General features: G+C 41.9%; 1 protein-coding gene across 3 annotated transcripts in view; it reads left to right on the forward strand.

Annotated features, from left to right (window-relative positions):
• The window catches only part of ITPR2 (inositol 1,4,5-trisphosphate receptor type 2), a 248,277-nt gene that overhangs the window by 147,835 nt on the left and 77,147 nt on the right, over positions 1-23,295 (forward strand). For all 3 annotated transcript variants that reach the window (XM_062491836.1, XM_062491838.1, XM_062491837.1), the window contains exon 38: positions 22,458-22,566. In XM_062491836.1, the coding sequence (XP_062347820.1) occupies positions 22,458-22,566 (109 nt within the window). The remainder of the gene's footprint in view (positions 1-22,457; positions 22,567-23,295) is intronic.

Here is a 23,295-nt window from a genome sequence, read left to right on the forward strand (position 1 = left end):
ACCGCTTCTTGAGTTGTACCAACTCCAGAGACTCTTCCTGCTGTTTTGGCCAACTTGATTTGCAATGCCCGTGCTCCTGAAGGAGGATTTCTAGGTCAAGGTGGCTCCAAAAATCTGAAACCCAAGGGGGTGATCCAACAAAAGTCACAGCAGGACTTGTATGGAGCACCCTCCCCTTACAAAGGAGCCTGTGGAACACAGGCACTGCTGCCCAGGTGGGTGGAGTGGCTCCCAGCTTCCGAGGCAGTGAGATGGATATTGTTTAGGAGACCTGGGGCATGTATTAACCCCACACTCCTGTGATCCGTGGCTGTCATACCTACGGGGATGTAAACCTGCAGAACGTGACACTGGGAGGGACCCCCTTGCCTGGAGGGCATCTGGCTTTGAGACGGGGAGGAGCGTGTTTTATCCCCAACAGCCAATGTATATCCTTTATCAAATACCACCTGCCGTGTTTGCAGAAAATCCCTCCAGATGACACTGGATGGAGGCATTTCAAAACCCACCTGCAAGGCAAGGGGGGTTGGACTGGACGAGCTCCAGAGATCCCTTCCAGCCTTAACAATCCTGGGGTTGTGTGAGCGATCAGTGTGGCGACCACGCAGCGGACAGGAGAGGCTGATTTGTGTGAGAGCCTGGGAACAGCGCGGTGTCCCCGCGGTGTCCCCGGGCCGCTCCCGCGGGGCAGCGCGCTGTGCCCGGGGCATGCGGGCGAGCGCAAGGCGCCGGCTTCCACCTTTAAAATCGGCCCCCGTGCTGTAATCGCCTTTGCCCGGGCAGCGATTTAACGAGCTGTTTGGGCATGTGACCGCGGCGCATGTGAGCGGGGCCGCCGGGGGAGGCGCGGGCGCTGTTATGTAATGGGCGCAGTGTCTGGCTCCGTGCGGCGGCCCCGAGCCCGCGGGGAGCGCGGCCCCGCCGGCAGGAGCTGAGAAATGGCTCCCGAGCTTCCTGCGGGGCTGGATCTGCGTGGAGCACGCATCCCCTGCGCCGCCCGAGGGAGCCGGGAATTGCGCCTTATGTAACGCGGCGGGAGCGGCAGCGGCACCGGGGGACGAACGGAGCCCCCGCTCCTTCCCCTCTGTCCCCGCCTCGACACAAGGAACAGCATTTTATTTATTTATTTATTGACCTGCCTCTCTCTCGCTCTGCCGCCGCCTCGAGAAGGGGCTCCTCAGGCAGCAGAGGTGCCTCCCCTTGTTGGGGGATGCGGGATTTGGCAGAGGATGTTGGAGTGCGGGCACTGAGGTTTGGGCGTGCGGGTGGCCTGTGAGGTGTTCCCATAAATTATTTTGTGTGTGACTCCCCGGTGGCATTGCACGGGGGTGCTTGGGTGAAGCTACAGATGTTCTTGCCATCAACCTCTCACTTTTTATCCAGTTCTGTGGAAAAAAAAATAAAAATCCAACAAATGTGGACCATCTGGGGCAGCTTTAAATTTAAGTAACGATTTTTATTGATAACTAGCTGAGGAGCAAATTGACATAACAGAGCTGAAAGACAGAGAAGTGCTTCCCCTGTCCCCACCCTGCAGCATTCACCATTTCTCCAAAGTACCATTTGAAATCCCATCCTTTCTCCTCTGATGGAAGCTAATGTTCATTGTCTTGCCCTTGAAAAGAATAATAGTGCTGCCCAGGAGCTGTGAAGAAACCAAACCCTCCGAAATTTTGAGCTGTGTTAAATCTCCCCTACTTTTTAAGGGCCAGAATATACTGCTTACAGGCAGTCTGATTGCATGGCAGTCAAAACATTTTCCTCTTAAACATTTCCCCTGCCACCTCTACAGTAAGAAAATGGCCATTTATAAAGCTATGCTTGCAACAAACTCCAGTGCTGTTTGATAAGATCAGGTGTACTGGTTGAACATCTTGGGAATATTCAACAAATGATATCACTTTATATGATACAGATTCTCTTATCCTGTATTTGTTGTATTTCCAAGAGGAAGTTACTGTTGGACTTGTTTTTGTATTAATAAGCATCACAAAATGGTATTTTGTTTCAGTGGTTAAGAGGTCTTCCCTTCTGTTCCTTTTCCTCTATTCTTTCACTTCACCTCTCCATATACAGCAGACCCATGTTTAAATATACATTGTTATGTATAGTTACATAACCCTGTCTTGCAAAGTGCTGAAAAACGATCCCTGCTTTATCTTCTGAGTATTTTTTAAAAGTAACAGGTTTTGTGTATAATCCAGCACAGTCAAAAGACAGAGGGAGGCATGATGCTCCTCCCAATAAGGATCGTTTTCCACAAATCAGAGCAAAAATAATAGAAATTATACCCCAACAAATATCATATGCTGTGCTTTTGCTAGCCAGTGAGTCTTAAAACCAGAGAGTATAAGTGTGTTTGCTAATGAGTGGATACTGAGTTGATTTAATGAGTTGGTGATGCAGTTGGTGACTGCTCATTATCATCAGAGAATTTAACGTGCTGCAGCAACTCAGAAAATAAATGAGTACAGCTCAGACTGGACTGTGTTGTGAGTAAAATGAGAACTTTTCCTCTCTGCAGCTTTAGCAGTCTTTGGTTTTTCCTGCTTCATATCAGCCATGCTGAGCTGTGCTTCAGGTCCTTTAACCATCCATTGCTGTTCCTTCCAATGATGGGTATGGAAGTGGTGCCAGACCCCGCCTCTCATTTGCAGAGGGAGTCCCTAGACAGGTAAACAGATCCAGAGGTCTTGACAGCTGGAGATTAACAACAAGCTCCTCTCAGAATAAAGGGCCATTCTTCTCCCAAGGTGTGGAGAGGGAATATTAGGACTCTGGTTATCATCTAACAGACATTACAGGAGATAAAGGAGCTCTAAAGGTGTGGAAAGCTCTGACTACAGCTTGAGCAGGTCAGGTTGCTTATGAACAAAAGCATGCCAGGAGTCCTGCTGGTTTCTGCCAGTGCTAAAACTGATTGACTGGTTGAATGGAATTACCTTATTCAGGTACCACTTCTGGAAAGAAAACAGCAATACTCTTCTTATTCCATAGCCTACATTTTATGGGACTTCATTACTTAAATACCAACGTGCCCTCAAGAGCTGTAGGTTACTAGATGCTGCAGCAGCATAGCACATAAATAACGACATAATGGCATTTGTTTATTTTGGAGTTGTTAGAAAATCAGTGTCCCCATAGGGTATAAATACAGTAGAAGAAGGTTTTTATGTTTGGGATTCAAGAATTAAATTCTCTATCCTTAAAATATACAGTTGCAGAGAAAAATGATTATTTTTTTCCCTCCTTGGTGCAGAGTTTTAGAATCTGGCTCTGATTGCTCGGGCTTTGCTGCTATTGCTTGCTTTTAACACTGGTGCTGGAATTCAGAGATGTATGCAGTGAAACTTTAAAACTGTGTTGAGTTTTGGAAATGTTCACCTGTTAAAAAAAAAAAAAAAGCCAGCCTACAGAGAGTTTTAAAAATAGCCCAAGCCCTCCTGGAATTCAATTACAGATGCCTGCCAGCTGCTTCCCCTGCCCCGGACACACTTTTCTAGTTTCTCTGTTCCTCTGGATGTTCCTTGCAGGGGAACAACCCGTGTGACATGACTGATGAACAGAGAGACTGGGGAGAGAGGTGCTGGGGTATGGCCCCCTGCCATCCTTCCATCCCACCTGCTGCTTGGGCTGTCCTTTCATAGTCACGATTTGAGCTGTGCGATTGTTGTACAATGTGGATGCTGGCTGTGCGGCCACTGCTGGGACTGGCACTTTATTCTCATGCTATGTGCAATGACTTTTTCAAAAGCTTTTTATTTAGCCCCTGTAGCACTGCGTCTTACAAAAAAACACATTATAAGAATCCTGTCTTCTTGGATCTGTATTCTGTCTGAGTTCACAGGCACACATTATGTCCCCCATTTGCTAAAACACCAAAGTGCAGACCCTGAGCTAAACTGCAGGCTTCATTTCCCCTGGAAATATATGCAGATTGTAATTGATTTGCCCATAAGTGCCCATGCTGGATTCTCCCATAAGACGGGCCTTGCCCTTAAGGAATTGTTTCCAAACTCGTGGTGTAGGATTAAAATAAAATAAAAAAATAAAAAGGCAAAACACCAAAACTCTGCTTGCTTACTTATTAAATTACATGGAATGTCTTTTGTTGCCCATCGTCTTATTTTTTTGGTCTGGTTGCAGATGATTCAGCTGTCCAGTTGCAGGAGAACATTTTCCAGCAACGTAGTTTGGATGTAATCCTCCTTCTGGTATTGTCCTGTTTTTCCCCCATAGGCTTTCTGTGTGTGCCCATCTGTGTGTGGCAGTGACAGGAGCTTTCCACCCAGTCTGGCTGTCTGCAGGATCTCACTGGTTCTGTGCTGCCTTGCTCTCCTGGGTATCGTTTGATTCTTTGATTGGGAAGAATATGGTTTGAGGGTTTGTGGCAGAAATTCATTTACTAATTCATAGGGCAGGGAAGTGGGGGAGGAGAGGGAAGGGAAATAGTTCTTTGGTACAGAACAACAATCCTCCAAGGACATAGTTTACAGTATTTCTTGTTAAAGTACAACATGTTTGTTTTCAAATCGTGTAGAAAATGCAGTGATTCTGTGGCTTAGGCTGTTGCCTACTTAGCACACAGCTATGCTGCAGATATGGCTGTTCTGAGTTGAGCAGTCCCTGCTTGATGTCTGGTCCCACTGATTTCATGAGACAATTCTTATTCACAGGTCTTCACATAATATGACATGGCTGCCTGAGAGCTGGAGACATGACGCCTTGTTTGATTTGAGATTTCTCAGTGATTTTTAATTTTGGTAGAGAGACCCCAGCAGAACTGATTTTAATTAAGAACCTGATCCATAGCTCTTAGATTTAATGATGGGGTGTGCCTGCTTACAGTGTGCAGTGCTGCCCTGCCTTAGGGATCTCTAGGCTAGCTCCATATTAACCCATTTCATGAATTAGTTTCACAAACAGAATTTTGCAGCTTCCGTTTCTGGTGCTGTCTTGTTTTGTTTTCTGAGGTTCCTCTCCATAGTGAAGCATGGATGCACCCACACCTCTTATGAACTGAGGTCAGATTTGGTGTTAAAATCAAGCAGTTCTTTGCTGTTTGATATGTAGATTTTTTTTTTCATCCTAAGATTTTAAGTTAGGCTAAAGGTCAATGCCTCCAACTTCTATTTTTAAAGGAGGCTGATACCTGTGTGATAAAAGTGACAAAGCCGAAGTCTGAGAAGCAGAAGTGCACATAGCAAATCACTGGAGCTGACAGATTTCAAAGGGGTGTAGCTAGCTGTGTAAGCCACTAGCTTGGATGGTTTGATGTAATGCTGTTTCCAGACACTGTGGGGATTGCATGTGCCAGTGCTGGGTGTTGCCAGACAGAAACCACAGCAATTCACCCTCAGCATAATTACCACCTACAGCAAGGCTAGCAGCTTTTAAATGAGGAGGAGTGGGATTCTTTATCTAGGAAAACACTATGAAGTTTATGTCTTTCTGTAAATCCACTTAATCTCTTCATTAGAAGGGCAAGGAATAGTGACAAACCTCAGCCAACACTGTGCATAATGAAGTGTTTTTTAAATACTCCCTTTGATATTAAACTGTAGCACAGGCAGAATCTAGAAAAATCAGGTGGCATTTCTTGCAGCTCATACAGCATTAGCAGTGGTTTTGGACATGCAGCACAGCTCTGTTACCTCTGTTATGGGAGGCTTTAATGTGCATTTTGAGTACTTAATTTTCCTCTCTCTGGATAATAAAATTAATAATATTGTAAGTATAGCTCTAGCCACTTACAGCCTCTTTTGGATGGTTTGTTGCTTAAAATACACAGCAATGTTGTTAGAGGGGAAAATGCCAAGTTAAAATTTTGTATTTAATTATTTACTTCCTTTTCTTACCTACTTTGCTAATTCCTCTCAGTAATAGATTAAGAAGCAAGTTGTCTTATAGCTACAGATGTTGTTTGTGTGTGGACGTGGGGGGATTGTATCCTTCGTGGAGTGCAGACATGCAAAAACAGATGCTTGGGATTTGGTTGTTTTCTTGTGGTGGTAGGAGTAACAGATCAGGGGAATGTAAGGTGGCTTCCTTTGCACCTGATCCAAATCCCATTAAAGCCAGTAAAAAGATTTCTAATGTTATTAGAGCCATGATGGGATCACTCCAGCTGTACTTCGCTTTTCCCCTTGCTGCTAACATTGCTTGCTCAGTGTTCCCAGTGGGATCAGTCATAACAAGCAGGAAATTTTGCACCCTTGCCCACCACAAAACTGGTGCTTGCTGGTTTAAAGGTTTCCCAGTCATTGCACCTGCTCCTGACCATCACAAAACTCGTGTAGCTGTACTAGAAATGCTGATGGGGAGAGCTGCAAGGGGACCTGCTTGAACGAGCCAAGTGGGTCCTTGGTGCTGTGTTATTTAAAATCTGCCTACCTGGTTTGCAGATAGAATCAGTTACTTTGCCATTTATGTGATCTGTATATTATTCCTTCTTGTAACTGTGGGCACAAAGCCTGATATTGAAAAAGTGGTCTCCTGTGTCACAGGTCTAGGGTTTCAGTCGTTTGGATGAGCCCCTTTTGATTTGTGCCATGAAGGCTGAAAGATGGTTCTGTGCTGGCAAAAATTCTGGGTGCTTTCAGAGCAAAATTAATTACAGTGTAGGGGAATGCACCCACTGCCAAAAATATTTGACAGAGCATGAAAGGAGTCCACTTTGCTCTGTTAGGTATGTCTGCAAAATGCTGGAGGGGTACCTGCAGTTTGCTTATGAAACATTGCAGGTATGCACATCTGTGCTCAGCTGAGTCTTATGAGTGGAATGCCCCTCTCTGCATCCCACATCAACTCCAGCTTCTTGATTGCTGTCCCAGCATGATGTTCTGCTGTCCTGCCTCATGGAAGGGTTTGGCCATCACAGCTTTGCAATAAATACCCTTATAATTATGTTGTTGAAGCATCTTAATTAATGTCATAAGAGCCAGCTATGAGCACTGCTTTTGATCCATGTGCGCTCTTGGCCATGGTATACTTGAAATGATCATAAATCTCCTTGAGATGGATTTTTCACCCCCTGAAACATAACCCCAACCCCAGTTGCACCTGAACTTCTTTTGTGTATAATTTAATACCAGAAGCAGGAGAAAGGAGGAGAAAGTGATTTCCTGTGAACCTTTGCTCGAGGTGAAGGGGGAGACAGATGCATTCAGTGCTTGAAAAATGGTTGGCTGTTGAATCAATAGATCAGATAGTTTGGTGTGAGGGAGTGAATCTCTTTTGCCACTATTAGAATGGTATGAAGCAGATTTTCTTTTCTCATTGAGACTGTCTGTCTGACAGGTGCAGTGGTAGTTAGGCCAAGAGATGGGCTTTGCAGCTGTAAAGATAAAAAATCTCTGGCCTCTCTCGAGGCTGAGGGCATTCAGTAGGCACACAGCCCACTGCCCAGCAGTGAGCATCTCCTCCCAGTCAGCATCCCCTCACAAAGACCCAGTGCTCTTGGAAGGATGTGGGAATACATTGTAATATCTCATGTGAAAGATTTGTCCTTCAGTGCAATCAGTGTGGGTGATACCATAAACCCTGCTGTAGTATTTACAGAGTAACTCGTACTATTAGAGGGAAAATTAAAAATAATTGTGCTTTTTGGATTCTGACTGCATTTCCCTCTGCCTGTGCTGTGTTGGCTCAAGTTTGGAGTCCTAATTGAGGTAAAACTTTCAGCAGGAGGACAGGATTCTGAAGCAAGCTGCCTATTTGCAGGTCCCATTATCAGTGCAAGCATAGCATCTTTCAGGAGCAGACTGTAAATTAAGCCTGGAAGATCTGGTCATGCTCCCTCAATCCTACTTTTTTCTTTTGCCTTAGCACAGAAGATTTATATTTGCATGTCACAAAGCAGATCATAATGGTTATCTCAGAGCTCATTGTTATTTTGCAGTGTTTTTATGAGGCCGGCAGCCTAATGCAGCAAAGTTGTTTGTAATGTTAAGCTTCTACACCTAAAGCAGTGAGGTATCCATGGTAACTGTCTTGCCTGTACACAGTCCCTCGGCAGCCTTTTCACACAGGTCAGAGCACGCACATTCCCAGGAACTGACTCAATTTAGTCTGCCTTAAACATCACATCAGGTAATTTTAAAATAAGACACTGGCTCTGACTTGCTTTTTTTTGGTAATACAATTTCATTTTAATTAGCCATTCAAGCATTCTGCTGGTGAAAACAAAATGAAAACACCTCTGTCACTGTAAATATGTTTGTTGCTCAGACCTATTCAGATGAAACCTAAGTCTTGTGCTAAAAATGTTAAGGGCTTTGCAGCAGGCAAATTCCAAGTTAAAGTTTCTACTTAACACTGCAGAAACATCCTGCTGTGAGCTCTACAATAGCATTTTTTTCATCTAGATCCTCTACCAGTACTTGGTATGCTCAGTTTCCTTTGACTTCTCTTGTAGTTGAGTCCAAGATTAGACTCCAAAACTTACCCTGCTTCCTTCCCCATATCCTTGTTGATTTGCAGAATACCTGTTCATTAAGATGATTTTCTGTTCTTACCTATAATGATTTTTTTGCAGTTTTCTGAGGTACTTATGAGGAAAATTCTCTGCAGAACCAGCTGCCATGCTTGGAACTTTTTCATCTGCCAGCTTGCTCCCATCTTAAAGTTTTCCTAATTTTTTTGGACATCACTTTGCTTCATCTTGGTTTGTTCTGACAGTTCCAATGCTTTTGCTATAGTGAATCATCAGGTGTGTTTCTGCTGAGAGTTTGGCTTGGTGACTCAAGTGTGGAGGAGAAGGAAAAAGCTCCATTTTAAGGCTCAACTTTTAACCAGATGCTTCCTTCCCAAATGCTTACTTGCCCTTTCCCAGTCTCCTCCAGAGCTTCTTTGTCAAAAAAGAGGCATGATTACCAGAGTAACTGAGGGGAAAAAAAGCTACAAATCAAGTGTCACATGGATTATAATGTCTTTGGTACAGCCAGGGGATAAGGAGGAAAAAGGCAAATTCAGAAGGGACAAGAAGGAAGGAAAAAAAAGATGGAGGACAGCAAGGCAGGAGAAACAAAATCCAGATCCTCTCTTGGTCTCCTGCATCATCCTTTCTGCACTATATAAATCTGTCAAGCTTTTGGCTGAGTCTCAGCAGCTCATGATGCCACAGTTAGAATACTAATACTTGCTTCTACTTACACAGAGTTTTAGGCCAGAGAGGGACATTAAGTATGTAGGTGGAGGCACTGGGTGACACTCAGTCCTTTGCAGTCAAAAAGCCATTTCAGCATCAAGTGGACCCACAGGGAGACAGAAAGGCACTAATATGTATAGGAAACCAATTTGTGTAACAAAGCCTTTGCAAAGTGGTAATTAATTAAAGGAACTAAATAATGGTGACGTTCTGGTCAGTGTTATTTAGGGCTAAATGAGGGATCTGGTGTTCATAGGCTGTCATCAGAGCTGAGGAGGCTGATGCTGTGGCTGTCTCTGCCATGCAGAGACATTCTTTAGTGCCTTAGAGGATGTGGTACTTTGGACTTTGTCCAAAACAGAAAACTCTTCTGTGGGAGTGAGATGGAGAATTTGGAGTCACCTGGCTGAGCAAGTGAGTGTGTGTCCCCAGGTCAGCACCAGTAGAGTGTCTCACTGGGGAAGGGAGCCTGGAGCTTCTCTCTAAGAAGCTGCCTTTTGTTCCAAAGGTGAAATGTTTCTAACATTGTTTTTTGTATAAACCAGTAGTATTTTGCTAAGGATATTTATCAGATAGATAAAATGCAGACCTTTCTCATGTTAGAATTTTGGTAATTGTTTTCTTGCTATGGCAGTTCTGTGTTTAGCCTGTTGGAGTCAGGGTTCCAGCTGATATCTTGGGTCACTGTAGTGCTCTGCATGTCTCCAGTCAGACATTTCATAAAAACCATTTTCTTCTTGAATCTACATTGGGTCGCACTGTTTTTTTGGATCCAGTACAAATAGACTTGGTCCACTTAATGTTCTCCTTTAAACACATGTGGATTGCTAAAGAGGGTCAGACCAGAGGATTAAGAGTGTTTCTTGCTGTGTGGCCATCACCAGATGCTTCAGAAGGTCTAAGAACCCCCACTGCAGGCAGACTTCAAGTTTCCTATTCTTCCTGAAGTCTTGGGATAATCCTTAACAGTAAGATCATAAATCTGTGGGCCCTAAAGCAAGAGATTTTGTCTCCTTTCCCATAGTTGTTTTTTTAACATTTGCTATTGTAACTGGGTTTACTTGTTGTCTATAGAAATGCCCAAATCCTCTTCTGAGTCTTGCTGAATTCTTGGCCTTGGTGACTTCCCATGGCCATCTAATTATGTGTGGGCTAACAATTACTTCTTTATCACTTTTTCATTGACCCTCTTTACATTCCCTTGGGGGCCACTTTTTTGGGTGGGAGAAGAGACAGGAATTCCCAATGTCCCCATCTCCACCCCATTAAAGCTTTGCTGTGCTTTTGAAGTCTTCTCTGAGGTGAGCAGTCTCAATCTGTAATACCAGACTTTTTCCACACCTTTGTGTGCACCCAACACTTCTCTGAGCCTTCTAGGAAATGGCAAGCTTTAGAAAGCACAGGACTTAGATGAAACTGTCACTGATCCAACTTAGAGCACTAATTTTGTCTATATCATTTCCCAACCTACTCTGTGTTTTCACAAGGTTTTTTTCTGCATTCAGAACAGAGGATTTTGCCAATAATCAGAATAGCCTCAGCAGTCAGTTCTGTAGCCCTTAAAACTGTTGGTGGGTTTTGTTTTGTGTTCATTAAAAGGACTGACTTGGTGCCATGCCTGTGCAGTTTAATTCCCAATTACTGGAACTGTAAAATTCTTCTTGGTTTTCATAATGCTTTTGAGCCCTGATGTTGGGATGTTGCGTGGCATTTATCAGAGAGATGTCAGGAGTGGGGATATCAGTACCCTTGAAACACAGGAGAAAAGAATTGCTGTTACAGGACTTCCAGAGCAGGTTTCCTGCCGGCTCCCAGTCAATCTGTGCTGTATTTAACACCTCTAAAGAAGTCTGTGACATTGTATTTCCACAGCTACATACTGTGCATGTAGGAACATTCCAGTGATAATGTATTTCTCCTTGGAAGCAATAGACACTTAGGCATTATAATGGTAACAGCTTCACAATAAATATATGCTAAAATTTGGTATGATGAAATAACTAATGCACATGTGCTGCAGTCTTATCTGGGACATAAATAACTGCAATTTTAGCAAATATTAAATATAAAGGGGCAATTTAATATTATGGGTGAACAGCTTGCATATTAAATTTTATATAAACATGAATCTGTCTTTCAGTAGTGGGAATTTGAAAAGCTGAGACAGGCTCATGAAAATGTGACTTCATCTCCCTCCTCGCCTGTACCTTTGAACAGCTGATTTAATTTCAAGAAAATTTTGGTCATTTTTTCAATCAGTTATGGAGTGTCTTCAGTGTTTTGTTTTTGGGGTTTTTTTATTTGTTTTTTTTTTCCTGTTCAGCAGAGAAGATAACTTTTTCCTGATCTTGGGAAATTGAGCATTTAGAAATTGTTGTTGCTCCTGAAATAAGATGACAGCTAAGAAACTATTGAGCTCTGGTATGACAGCCAGTAAATCTCTGAAAGTTATTAAAAACAAAATGTTACTCTCATAATACAGCGTTTTGGTTTCATGCAGCAAATTTGGCTAATAGAAATGGTTTATGAACCTTCTGCTGCAGTGTTGCAAAGAGTCAGAATTATTTCCATGGCAGTCTTCAAAGGATGTTATTGGGTTTATTTGTTTGAACTAATGAAATTTTAGACTCCAAGAGTGAAAAGCTAATATTGGCCTCTAATTTAAAAGGGAGGATTGAGAACTGCTTTGGAAACACAGAGGATTTTCCTAGCCTTGAAAGTTGCCTTCAAAAATCAGAATGTCTCTCTGTTGTTTGTAAGAGAAGCTCTGTCATAAAAAGTTCAGATATGCCAGGAAAGACCAGCTCAGTCACTGGTCAGGCTTGTGAATCAGTAGGTAAAATCCAGGATAATCCCTGAATGAGCCTGGAGAGGGGCTTAGCCTGCTCACTTATAAATGACATTAATGGGAAGATGGGAGGTGAGGTAGCCTGGCCTAGCCGAGGGTCTGAGCCAGGACCTGGTTCCTCACTGCTGGGGAATAAACCTACTAAAGGCCATTTTTTTCAGCCTCCTGAGGAACTCAGCACCAGGGACATTGTAGAGCCCAGCTCTTCTCTGTGGCAGCACAGCCTTTGCCAGGGCAGGAACAAGAGGCTAGATGATGAATGATGTTGTTTTAGTCACAAGATGATCCATTTCTCATACTTGATCAAGGGGTCCTTTTCCTTTTGGTGTGGCTTTTCCTCCTAATCCTGTATTGCCATTATTTGTTAGCTACTTGGGAGTGGATTTGCTTTTTGAGGAAGAGGTGATGTGGCTCCTTGTGGTGACAGCCAAGTGTCAGCAACTGTGTCCTTGCTGAGAGTCACCAGCAAGGATCTGACAAAAATCAACATAACCACCAAAGGAGGTTGCTTAATGTATATTTGATAGTTGCCACCTCTAGCAATCAAAGGCATGAGTTAGGCTTCTAGAAATTATGAAACTGGTTTGATTTCTTAACAATCAAAACTCCATCCACATATTTTAGGTTGTTTTTTTTTTTTTGCTCTGGCCACACAGATTTCACATTAACAAGTACTATTTCCAGGACCAGGAGGAGTAGAAATTAGTGTGGTGGTGGGGTGGTTGGTTTTGTTCTGGACCTTTTTTTTAATGTAAACTGGAATTCTCATACAAGCATGAAATTTTAGATGCTGAACTTCAGGTTCCAAGTAGCATCCTGATATCATCCTGAAAAGGATTATACAGTTAGTTATACATGAATAGAAAATTCCTGATCAAGTTTACTGGAAATTTATTCAAGCTGCTACTACTACTTTTTTTTTTTAAACTGGGGAACATGAATTATAAATATTTTCAAATTATCCCTGTCAAAATGGATAGCTAATAAAGCGCTAGACTTGAAGTGTTGTCTAACTTTGCTCTACTTTTCTGTTTGTCTGAAATGTCACCTAATTTCATAGATGTAGTGAAACCAGTGCAGGAGTTGGCTTTGTTCCAAGTGGGAATTGTTCTCCTCTCCTTAGAAAAGGAGGGGGGTGCTTTGTTTTACCTGCCATGCTGTGCAGGGCAAAGCAAAGGGAAAATCTGCCCATCACTGCAGCCACCACTTAGGACATCTCCTGCTGTACCCTGACTACACCCAGATTGTTTTTTGGAGCTGATTTGTGCTGGTTTTCCAGTAAGGTGGATGCTAAGACAATGTTTCCACACACTACTGTTAACACTTTAAATATTACTGCTGCCCAGAACTGCTGCAAGGTTGGTTCCCTTCCACTGTTCCTGTTTTGCTGAGAGGTTGGAAGCTGTTGGAAGATGTTTTATTTTTGTGTTTTCATCTGCACTAGCCACAAGTGTATTTGGAGACTGACACAAACACATATACACACCTATTTTTTCCCCTTAATGCCTGAAATCCAAGAAATCCGCCACAATTTGGTATCTGTTTCCATCTAAGAATGCAAGAGGCATTTCTCAGAAGCGTCAGGTGTGTTGATCATTTTGTCAGGCTGGCTCTCAGGGCACTCTGGATACGGGGCTGCTGATCATTGTCCAAAGCACATCTTTAAATCATGGAAAGACAGAATCTGGCAGTTCTGTGTGTTGAATATTGTGGTGTTCTGGCAGAGTTGAGTGGCACTGGGGGAAAAAATGGTTGGTTTTGACTTGGTCTTGGGGTTGTTTTGAGGCAATTCATATGCCCCTTGATTATTTTGCAAGAATGCTGAGAAATAGTTTCTTTTAAAATCACTTAAAAAATATTATAGGCATATAGAGCACTTCTAACAGAATAATTCATATTAACTGTGAACATTTCTGTTGGTTGGAGAAAGTGACACAGGACATGGTTTAATGTCCTGTACACAGGAAAACTAGAAACCATTAAGAACCAATGAGAAGTACTCACTTAGTATTATATTAGTACTACCCACAACTCATGTCAGATCCAAAGAAAAAATTCCAGAAGCCTATAACCTGAACTGCAAAATTGCAAAATAATTCTGATAACCTGGTTTAGGAAGTGCATAGATTCCTTCAAAGGTAAGCAGTGACATAAGAACAAATTCTGAATTTCTGAAATGTTGTCATCATCAATCTTCAGGGTGACCTCATTCTGGCCTTCCAGTGCCTGAAGGAAGCCCACAGGGAAGATGGAGAGAGACTCATGACAAGGGCCTGATGTGACAGGACAAGGGAGAATGGCTTCACACTGACAGAGAAAAGGTTTAGATTGGATATTGGGAAGAAATTGTTCCCTGTGAGGGTGGTGAGGCCCTGGCACAGGTTGCCCAGAGAAGCTGTGGCTGCCCCTGGATCCCTGGCAGTGTCCAAGGCCAGGCTGGATGGGGCTCAGAGCAACCTGGGATAGTGGAAGGTGTCCCTTCCCATGGCAGGAGGGGTGGAACTGGATGACCTTTAAAGTCTCTTTCAACCCAAACCAGGCTATCATTCTATGATTTTGTGATCTTTACTAGTAGACAAGGAAGAAGTCAAGAAATCAGTGGAACTGGTGGCAGGTAAAAATGAGCAGAAAACTGTAATAGAGAAGTGCCTCCTGAGCCATTTTGAGAGCCCTGAACCAACAGTTGAAGATTCTCCTGTATCTGATCCAAACCAGGACAGGTACTGCATCTGCAGAGCATCCCTTAGCTAGTAAATCAGGTATCTGTAGTGCTCTGGCTTTGAAGTTCAACATAATAGCAACATGGCAAGAGAATAATGTAATGAAATTGGTGTTTGGCCACTTCTATTATTTTCCATTGCTGCTTGTTACAAATTGTAAAATGTCAAAGCACAGTAGTGCTCATAAGTATGCATCTGGAGATTAATTGTTTGTTTTGGTAAATATTCACATTAGGGCACTTAGGGGTAGTTTGTTTGTTTTTTGTTTTTTTTTTTTTCTTGCAGAGCAAGAGGAGTTCCACACAGAAATCCTGTTAAAAAAAATAATAGGATTTGTGTGCATAACTCCCTGTGCATCACTTTGAAAGTTCACCCCCTGCAGCATAAGAGTTAGATAATTTTAGTCTTTGAAAATTATGCTTCTCAGATCTGGTCTTTTCCTACAGTCTGTTATTGATGGTGCACTCATAAATGCTTCTGAATAATCGTGATCAAATCTTATATTGTTTTCCTTCTGTGGTGGAGAACTTGAGTTATTGTGTGTCTCAGTGCTTTGTCTTGTACTGGAGGAAGTCTGAAAGGAAAAATTACAGAGGTGCAAACATGACCTGTAAGTGCACAGTTTATATGCACAGGTGACAGACATAAACAATAATATTTGCCCACAACAAAGACTTGTTCTCTATATATATAAGTGCATATATACATATCTAGAGATCTAATTTTTGAACAAAAAAAAACCCCTGTTCAGCAGCTATTAATACTTTATGGCCCAATAGATAAATTATATAATTACATAATCAAACTGTGTTTTTAAAGTGTTTTCTTCTCAGTCTAAGTCTGAATGTCCCAATGCTGAGTTTTTCTCTAACCCAAACAGTTTTTCTCCCCTGATGTATTCTTAGTGGAGACACTTTTTAGAGTCACTGCCAAAAGACTCTTTCTCTTAATATGATGCTTTCCTGAGTTTCTTCAGGGTCAAAATTGGACAGTTATGAGGCAAAACCTGTGGGGTTTTTTTGTGGTGTATCCAGTATTCTTTTCCCTATCCATACTGAAAATGGACTGGCAGTAGCAGTTGTTTTGCAATAGTTTGGCACTTAAGCTTCCAGCTTTCTATGGAACCTGGAACTGCAAAGGAAAGAAGAATTAAAAGACTGCTTAAAAAATGAACTCCTTTTTAGAACAACTGTAATTTGGCTTTAAAAAAGGCCATGCTTGAGGCTTTTTATCTGAACCTGTTAATGCATCTCTGCATTAGTTACAGTCTTGAGTATATCAGTTAGTATTTGTGATGCAGGCAATTTGTACTGAGACAAGTGGGATTCCTCCCAGTTTTGTGTGGGATTGAACAATGGCACATTTTAAATGTGGGGTGTCTCTGCCTAATGAGAGACAGCTGAGAGGTGTGGGTGGCCAGCTCTGCTCTCCTGAGAGAACTGTGTCATGAAGTCTGGTGCATATTTTGGGTTGTTTTTTTCTTTTTAGACTTGGATAAAATGCTTTTGCCTGGCAAAGTATGTGTCTGCTCTTTCTTCTGCTCCAGTTGCTGGCAAATCTCCCATTGATTTTAGTGGAAGCAGAACTGGACACCAGCTGGACCCAACTTCATATTTGAAAGTGCTTTTTTCCCTGGGGTGAATAAACACCCCAGTGTGCAAATAACTATGCTGTTGGGTGTCATATTTTATTGGTGAAAATATATCATTTTCAACTATCAGTTGGCTATGAAAGCATCTTGTTGCAAAAAGATCAAAACCAAGAAAAAGCTCACTCTGTGTGAAAACAAACAAACAACTCCCCAAAACAAACAACTTCCCCCAATTCGTGAGCCCCCTGGAAATTGCTGGCATCATGAAAACAGAAATTTTCCACTTTGTGGACTTAATAGGAGTCAAGACTTCAGGGCTCTCTTCCAAGCCCATGCTTGTGCAACACCATGCGTGTGGTAGCCATGGCCTCAGCTGATCCCTTTTGGAGATGGGGAGATTTCTATGTCATCTTGCACTTCAAGAGCAGGTTGAATCATCATTTTAAAGGTTATAAAACCACGTGTGATATCTTCACAGAAGCCACTTGCACAAAACTCCTTCTCCCACCATGTTTTGTCTCCAAGAGAAAAAAGGGAACAAAATGAGTGAAAAGCGACAACAAAAGCAACAACCAAAAAACATCATCCTGAAGCAGGCACTCAGACCAAGTAGAATAGAAATTTAATTTATAAATAATGACAAGAAACTTGTAAAAGTAGGTGTCTTTTAAACAGCCTTCATAGAAAGCCAGGCCTCTAACCTCATCTATATTTACTACAGGAAAAGGTGGCATGATGTCTCCATAGATTATGTGAGATGACATATTTTTGTCACCCAGCTTGTTCTCCTAATGTAGACCACAAGATCTTCAAATAGTTTCTGTCTGAGAAGCCACCTAGTCGTGGTTTAGTAACTGCCGGCAGTACAGGCTATCACACCTCTTCCTAAGCTGTTCCATTAGCTAAATGCCACTACTGTTATGTAAAATAAAAATAAAATTCAGAACCCACATACTGAATAACCCAGCTGCCTCCACCTCTTTCCTAGCTGAATTTCTCCATTTTCAGCTTCTCACCAGTATGTCTTGCACCTTTTATCTCTAGACTGAAGTCATCCATTATATCAGATTTCTTATGTAGATAGTCAGAAACAGAGTTCATACTTAGACTGATAAACTCAGTAGATTGAAAGCCTTGAATTTCTGATGAAAAGGCTTATTTTATTCTCTAATCATCTCTCCAAACCTGATCCAATTTGTCAGCATTCTTCTTGAACTGTGGACACCAACTTGTGTTGTGGTACTGCTGCACTAATATGCCCCTGCATGTGAATAAGTGAGAGAGTCTCACAAATCCCACATAACAGCTCTTGTTACCCTCTGCAGAACTGTGGGATTTGGGGAGTTGTCATTGCACTGATTTTTCTCCTAGGCCTTTCATTCTTCCCTGAAGTCATGACCTCCTAGAACAGAATCCTCCTTTTTTTTTTTTTGAGTGTTCAGTATTTTATTGTTATTAAGACATACAGAGGTTTGGGCATTATGACACTCATATTGTTTACTTTTAGTCAGTTTAATAAATGTTGCCTAAATTGTTAGTGATGACTTGACCTCATCCCCTCTTTTTTTGTGTGTCCTTTCCAAACACAATAATTATTTTCTGTATTATTTCATTTCATTAAGAAAATACCTAAATGAGGCAGACAATACATACTTCGTGAGTTTGCCCTTTAGAAACCCGTACATTTGTTTATGATTTTTTGCTTTAAATTGCACATTGAATTCTGTCAGTCACTGAGTTGTTGAGCCATTTGATAACTATCCTTCTGGGCTTAGTTAATCAAAAATTTTGCCCTACAGGATTGTGTCACACTGCACAGTTTATCGAACTTTACCAGAATGATATTTTCATTATTAGCAAAAGCAGAAGATAATCTTCAGAAGTTTCAGAAGGTCTGTTTTGGCAAACCTGTATTGAGACAATTATTACAACGTGATGCCAATATTAAAATTGCCATCAGTTTATAGTAGCTTCCTTTAATTTTGTGTTAATGGAATGCAAAATCAGCCATTCCTTTACCTCTCCAAGAACTGATATCAAACTCACAGCAGAGGAGTCATTAAAAAGTCATTAGGACATCATTAAAAAGTGTAAGAAGTACTCCCTAGTACTTTCAGAAAATATTGCATGTCTCACAGTTCCCTGGGATCTTATGTCTCTTCCAAACTTTCTGAAAACTTGTATTAGTAGACCAGAGATCCCCAACAGCTCCTCTTTTATACTTGGCTGCAAGTTGCTCAAATATGAAAATTTAATAAGCCTAGTTTTCATGCCTCTTCCTGGATTAATGCTGAAATATGCTCACAACAAAATCCACTGTATCACAGAAATACTGGTTGGATGTATCTGCCTTTCCTGCGTAATCACTGATAGTCTGAGCATTTCCACTTCATTAATTTAATACAGAGTGAGAACCAGAAGAGATCACCAGACCCTCTAGTTCAGCCTCCAGAATGTCGTATGTATAATTCCAATTTCTTAAGAAGTGTGCAGAGTTATATAAGGCAGGACAGATAAGTTTTGGTGGTGTAATAGGCAGAACTGGTGCTGATATAGGTATCCATGATGACCCTCTTTCAGCCATTGCTTCCTGGCACATCCTCATGTGGAACCAGCCTTCTGCAGGCTCAGAGAGGGCAAGTGAATAAACCATTGTATTAAGGCATTTAAATCAAGTTTAAAGACCAACAAGTATAATGAAATACGGACTGAGAAAATGGAATTTGTTTGTGTCTGCATGTTCCTACTGGAATAATTATTCCCTATTGGAAACTTTTGCCTGTCAATCCCCAGCTATTTAAAACTGCAACAACAATATACAGTTGTTGCTTTCTTGTGCCCTCAGTCTTTATCCTAGCTTTTGTTAGGGACAATGCAGTGGTATTCATCAGCAACAATAAGACTGTTATGTTTCATTGTGTTTTTTCCAAAGCTATACAATGTTCTAGCCATTATGGAAGGGTTGCAGTCAGCTGAGTGATGTTTACATGTCACTTCCATACCCTAATAAGAGGTATAAAAGAAAGTGTATTGTAACCAGCAGGAGAGATATTCAGCTTGGAAGGCTGGGACTTCTGCCTCTTATAGAAACATGGTCGGGGAACATAGCACTGCACTGCCTAGAGTGCTTTTATTTTTGGCCTCTGCTTTAGTGCCACGAGTGTCAGTAGTAGCTGCAGCAAAATGCTTATTCATGCTGCTGCTGAGATCGTTTGCTTTTGGGCAGTATTAATATTGTGGCTGTGCTAACTTAGGAATCCATTTCCAAGGATATCAATGGCGTGGCTGTCTGGCTTGTCCTGGCAGCAGCCGGTCCCGTCCGTGTGATGGGGCTGTTCTTGACTGTTTGCTGGCATTCCCATGAAAGCATTCCCACACACCTACGCCAGCGGGATCAGCACTTTTTCTGGAAGCAGGGTCTTTCCAGCTTTTTCTAGGATGGTGCCTCACAGTCACATGCTGGAGGTGACGGGCGTTTCTGATACATTCCACGAGTGTTTCTCTGTGCATTTCTCAGTCCTGGTTTGTGTGGCTGGGCTCTTCTGCTCTTTGTAGTGGCAGCTCATTTCACAAGACTCATGGAAGTCATATGGCTGCCTGAGGTCATCACAGAGGAGATGAAGATCCCGAGTTTGCAAATATGTGGGTTGAGCCTGGGGGTGCATTTCTGACACAGCTGTCAGGCAAAGCAGAGGTTCCACTACATTTCTGCTTTTCAAACACAGCATCCTTGACTCTTGACACTTTGGCTTCTGGGAACTATAACTATTGTCTGGATTCATGGGAGGTTGAGAGAGAGCAGGAATCCTAATAATTAAGACTTCTTGGAAGAAGAAATTAAATCTGTTCTTTAGTTTGGATATGGGTGGAGCAGGATTCCCCTTTCTGTAGCCAGGTGGAGAAACATCTTCATCTCCCCTGGTGTCTGTGAAGGTAATAAGGCAGGAGGAAGATCTGAGATGTGCTCGTAGTTACTTGCTTCCAGGTAATCAGACCCCAGTGCTAAATCACTCAGTTTATTAGTCAAAAATTATTGTATGTTTTTAAACGGTCTTCTTGCTAAAAGAAAGGCTGTTTTGGTTGAACAATAAAGCTTCTGGTCACAGGTAGTATTCTTAACTATATATAAATGGCTTTTGGTGTTTCTTCCCGTGACTGCACTGTGACTGTTCGTATATTTTACCATTAGTCATCAAAGACTGCAGAGGTTGCTGGTTGAGGAGGTTGACTCAAACTGAGTGGTTAGTTAAGTGTTATGGCAAATGCCAGCCTTTCTGATGAAAAGATCGTGTCTCAAGGCAGTGCCCATTCTGGATTGGGTTCTAGTCAGGAGTTAGGAAGGGTTTCTGCTCTGTGATCCCATTTGTGCAACAGTTTTATCATTCTGTGATAATATATGCCTGAGAAAGCTTGAAAAGGGGCTTTAGCCTTCTTCTCAGTCCATGTTTATCAGTTCTGGTAGAAACTCTTTTTCCCATCAATAGTGTTTTTCTTCTTCAGGAGATGAGGAAAATGAGGTTCACTTTGCTGTGAGACACTGGATTTTGGTCCCCTAGAGACAGGATGCTGAGCAGGAGGAGCTGATGCTCTTATCCATCTTAAAATTGCTCATGAGCATGGTTACTGTACCTTCTCCATTACTGTACCACTCCAGGTTAAACCCCATCACAACCAGACTGGGAAGAAATCTGTGTCTATGTGAATTCCTCAGAGACTTCTGGTTCTTTGCCTTCCTCTGTATTGCAGAGCACACTGGATTAATATCACCTGGAAAATCCACCTAGTAAATTCCCTGTATGTGACACTTCTTATTTTTCTTGCAGCTATTGTATTTATAACTTTTGATATTTTACTGTAGGTCTTGTACTTTCCTTCGCTGTTTGAGGGAAATCTGTACAGACTATTATCAAGTGAAAATATCAAAATGTGAGAACTAGGAAAGAATGGCTTTTTGGTGCTGTCAGGCAGCACACAAAGTCCTGCATTTCGACACTTTTTCAGGTGGGCAAGGCTAATGTCTTCAAGGCCCATGAAGCAGTGAAGCCCCTCTGTGGTGTGTGGCTGCCACTGGAAATATTGCCAGGTTAACAGAGAAGTGGGAGTGTGAGAGTGCCTGGGACTTACTTCCCTGCTATCTGCTGTCTGTGGTGGACACAGAGATGTTCTGATTGAAATCTTGACTGCTGAACTAATATGCAGGCACTGGCAAGCTGCTGAATGCTGAGAATGCTTCTAGTGCACATATTTTTTAGGATTTTTTTCATTAAAACCAGCAGTTTAGTAAAAGTAGGGGAAAAATTGTTCAATTTTACTGCCAAACTCTTGAAGTGACCAATTTCCCCCTTCTGTGTTGAGCATTGGAGACCTTACTTATTCCTCTTTATGAAATCTGAGGTTACACATACGCCTACAGTTGTTGTGTCACCTTCTGCCTCTGTAAAGCTGAGTGTTGACTGCAGGTGTTCTGTGGAGACTGAAGGCATAATAAAAATGCCAAGTAATTGGTACCCCTGACTGTCAATCCGGTGTGTCTCGTGTTGCAGAACATAAATAAAATGAAAGGGAAGATCTTCAGAGAGCTGCATGCAAATTTTGACTGGTTGTGGTTTTGGAAGTCAAGGAACAAGGTGATACAGAGTATGCTTTTTTAGCTGTTCTATCAAATGTCATATCTCTGTTTTAATATTTTATGTGATGTGGCTTCTTTCAGATGATCAGCTGGATTATCTGAGATCAGAGAAAAGGGAGTGGTACTACTCAGCTGCAGAAAATAGGAAGAAAGTGCTGCCATGGCTGGGTAGGGCACAGACACACTGACTGCAGAGCACTGGCTATTTGTGGAGCTTGTTTCAATATACACATCTCACAGACAGCCAGTCAGAATTTCTGAAGTGGAGGTGTTTTATTTGTAATCAGTACGTTCCAAACAAACTTCAAAAACTTTATACAACACTATTTTATAATCTTTCTCCTGGGATTTGTTAGATAAGACTTAGGTATTTGTTTCCTGGACAGCTTTCCTATTTGTGTGCTTACTAATTATAATGGAAAGACCTGCTAAATTATGTATCTGTGTTAAACAGCTTGCTTTTCAAACAAAGGAAATTGGCCACAACTCTAATTTCTTCTATTTTTATCTTTCTCTTAAAGGGCAACACTTTAAGAAAAATCCTCCTGTATCGGTACTTTAAAGGGGAATATGGAAGTGGCATGAATGGGCCCCTGTCTGCCAGCTACAGCAAAACTGCACAAGTGGGAGGTAAATCAACACACATCATTTCAAGAGAGCAAAATTAGCAGCACTATTTTTTCTAATAGGCACATTGGACATGCTCCAGGCATTTAGTTGGTAAATAAATCAAACATGTTCTGTAACCACTTAGAAGAGAGGTAGTATCAGACTCCTCTATTTTTCAGTTGCACACACTTGTCTCAGACTGTGCACTTGGAGGTACCAAAGTAGGTACCAGTAAATCCCCATCCAGAAATTCAGCAAAGCAGAAAACTTTTGGAGAGAGGTGATGTTGTTTCTGAAAACTAAAGAAATTTTTGATGTTCCAGAACCTTTACTGATATATGAAAAAGATAAGACCTAAGGAAAAGCTTCTTACAAAAATACTGGTTAGACAACAGAACAGACTTTCCTGAGAGGTTGTAGAATGTGTCAGTTCTTGTTACAACTTTACCGGACAGATGATCTCTGTAGGTCCATTATAATTTTTTGTGTCATTCTGCTGTAGAAGCCACAGGAAGTTTCTGCAGGGTGGTTTCTAGAAAAACCCGTAAGAATGGATGTCATAGGAAATGAGTCTGGATCTAGGTGTAGAGCCAGGTCAGAACTGCATTTTGCATTTTAGGTGCACACTCAAGGCATTCCCAGATTTGTCAACTTTTGCAGATGTTACCCAGTTGTTCCTTCTTAACTATTTCAATGTAGACACTGAAAATCTTTGAAGTCTTAACATCCTATATGCCAAATTTTGCTCTC

This window comes from Cinclus cinclus, chromosome 4, assembly GCF_963662255.1.
Source record: "Cinclus cinclus chromosome 4, bCinCin1.1, whole genome shotgun sequence".
NCBI lineage: Eukaryota > Metazoa > Chordata > Aves > Passeriformes > Cinclidae > Cinclus > Cinclus cinclus.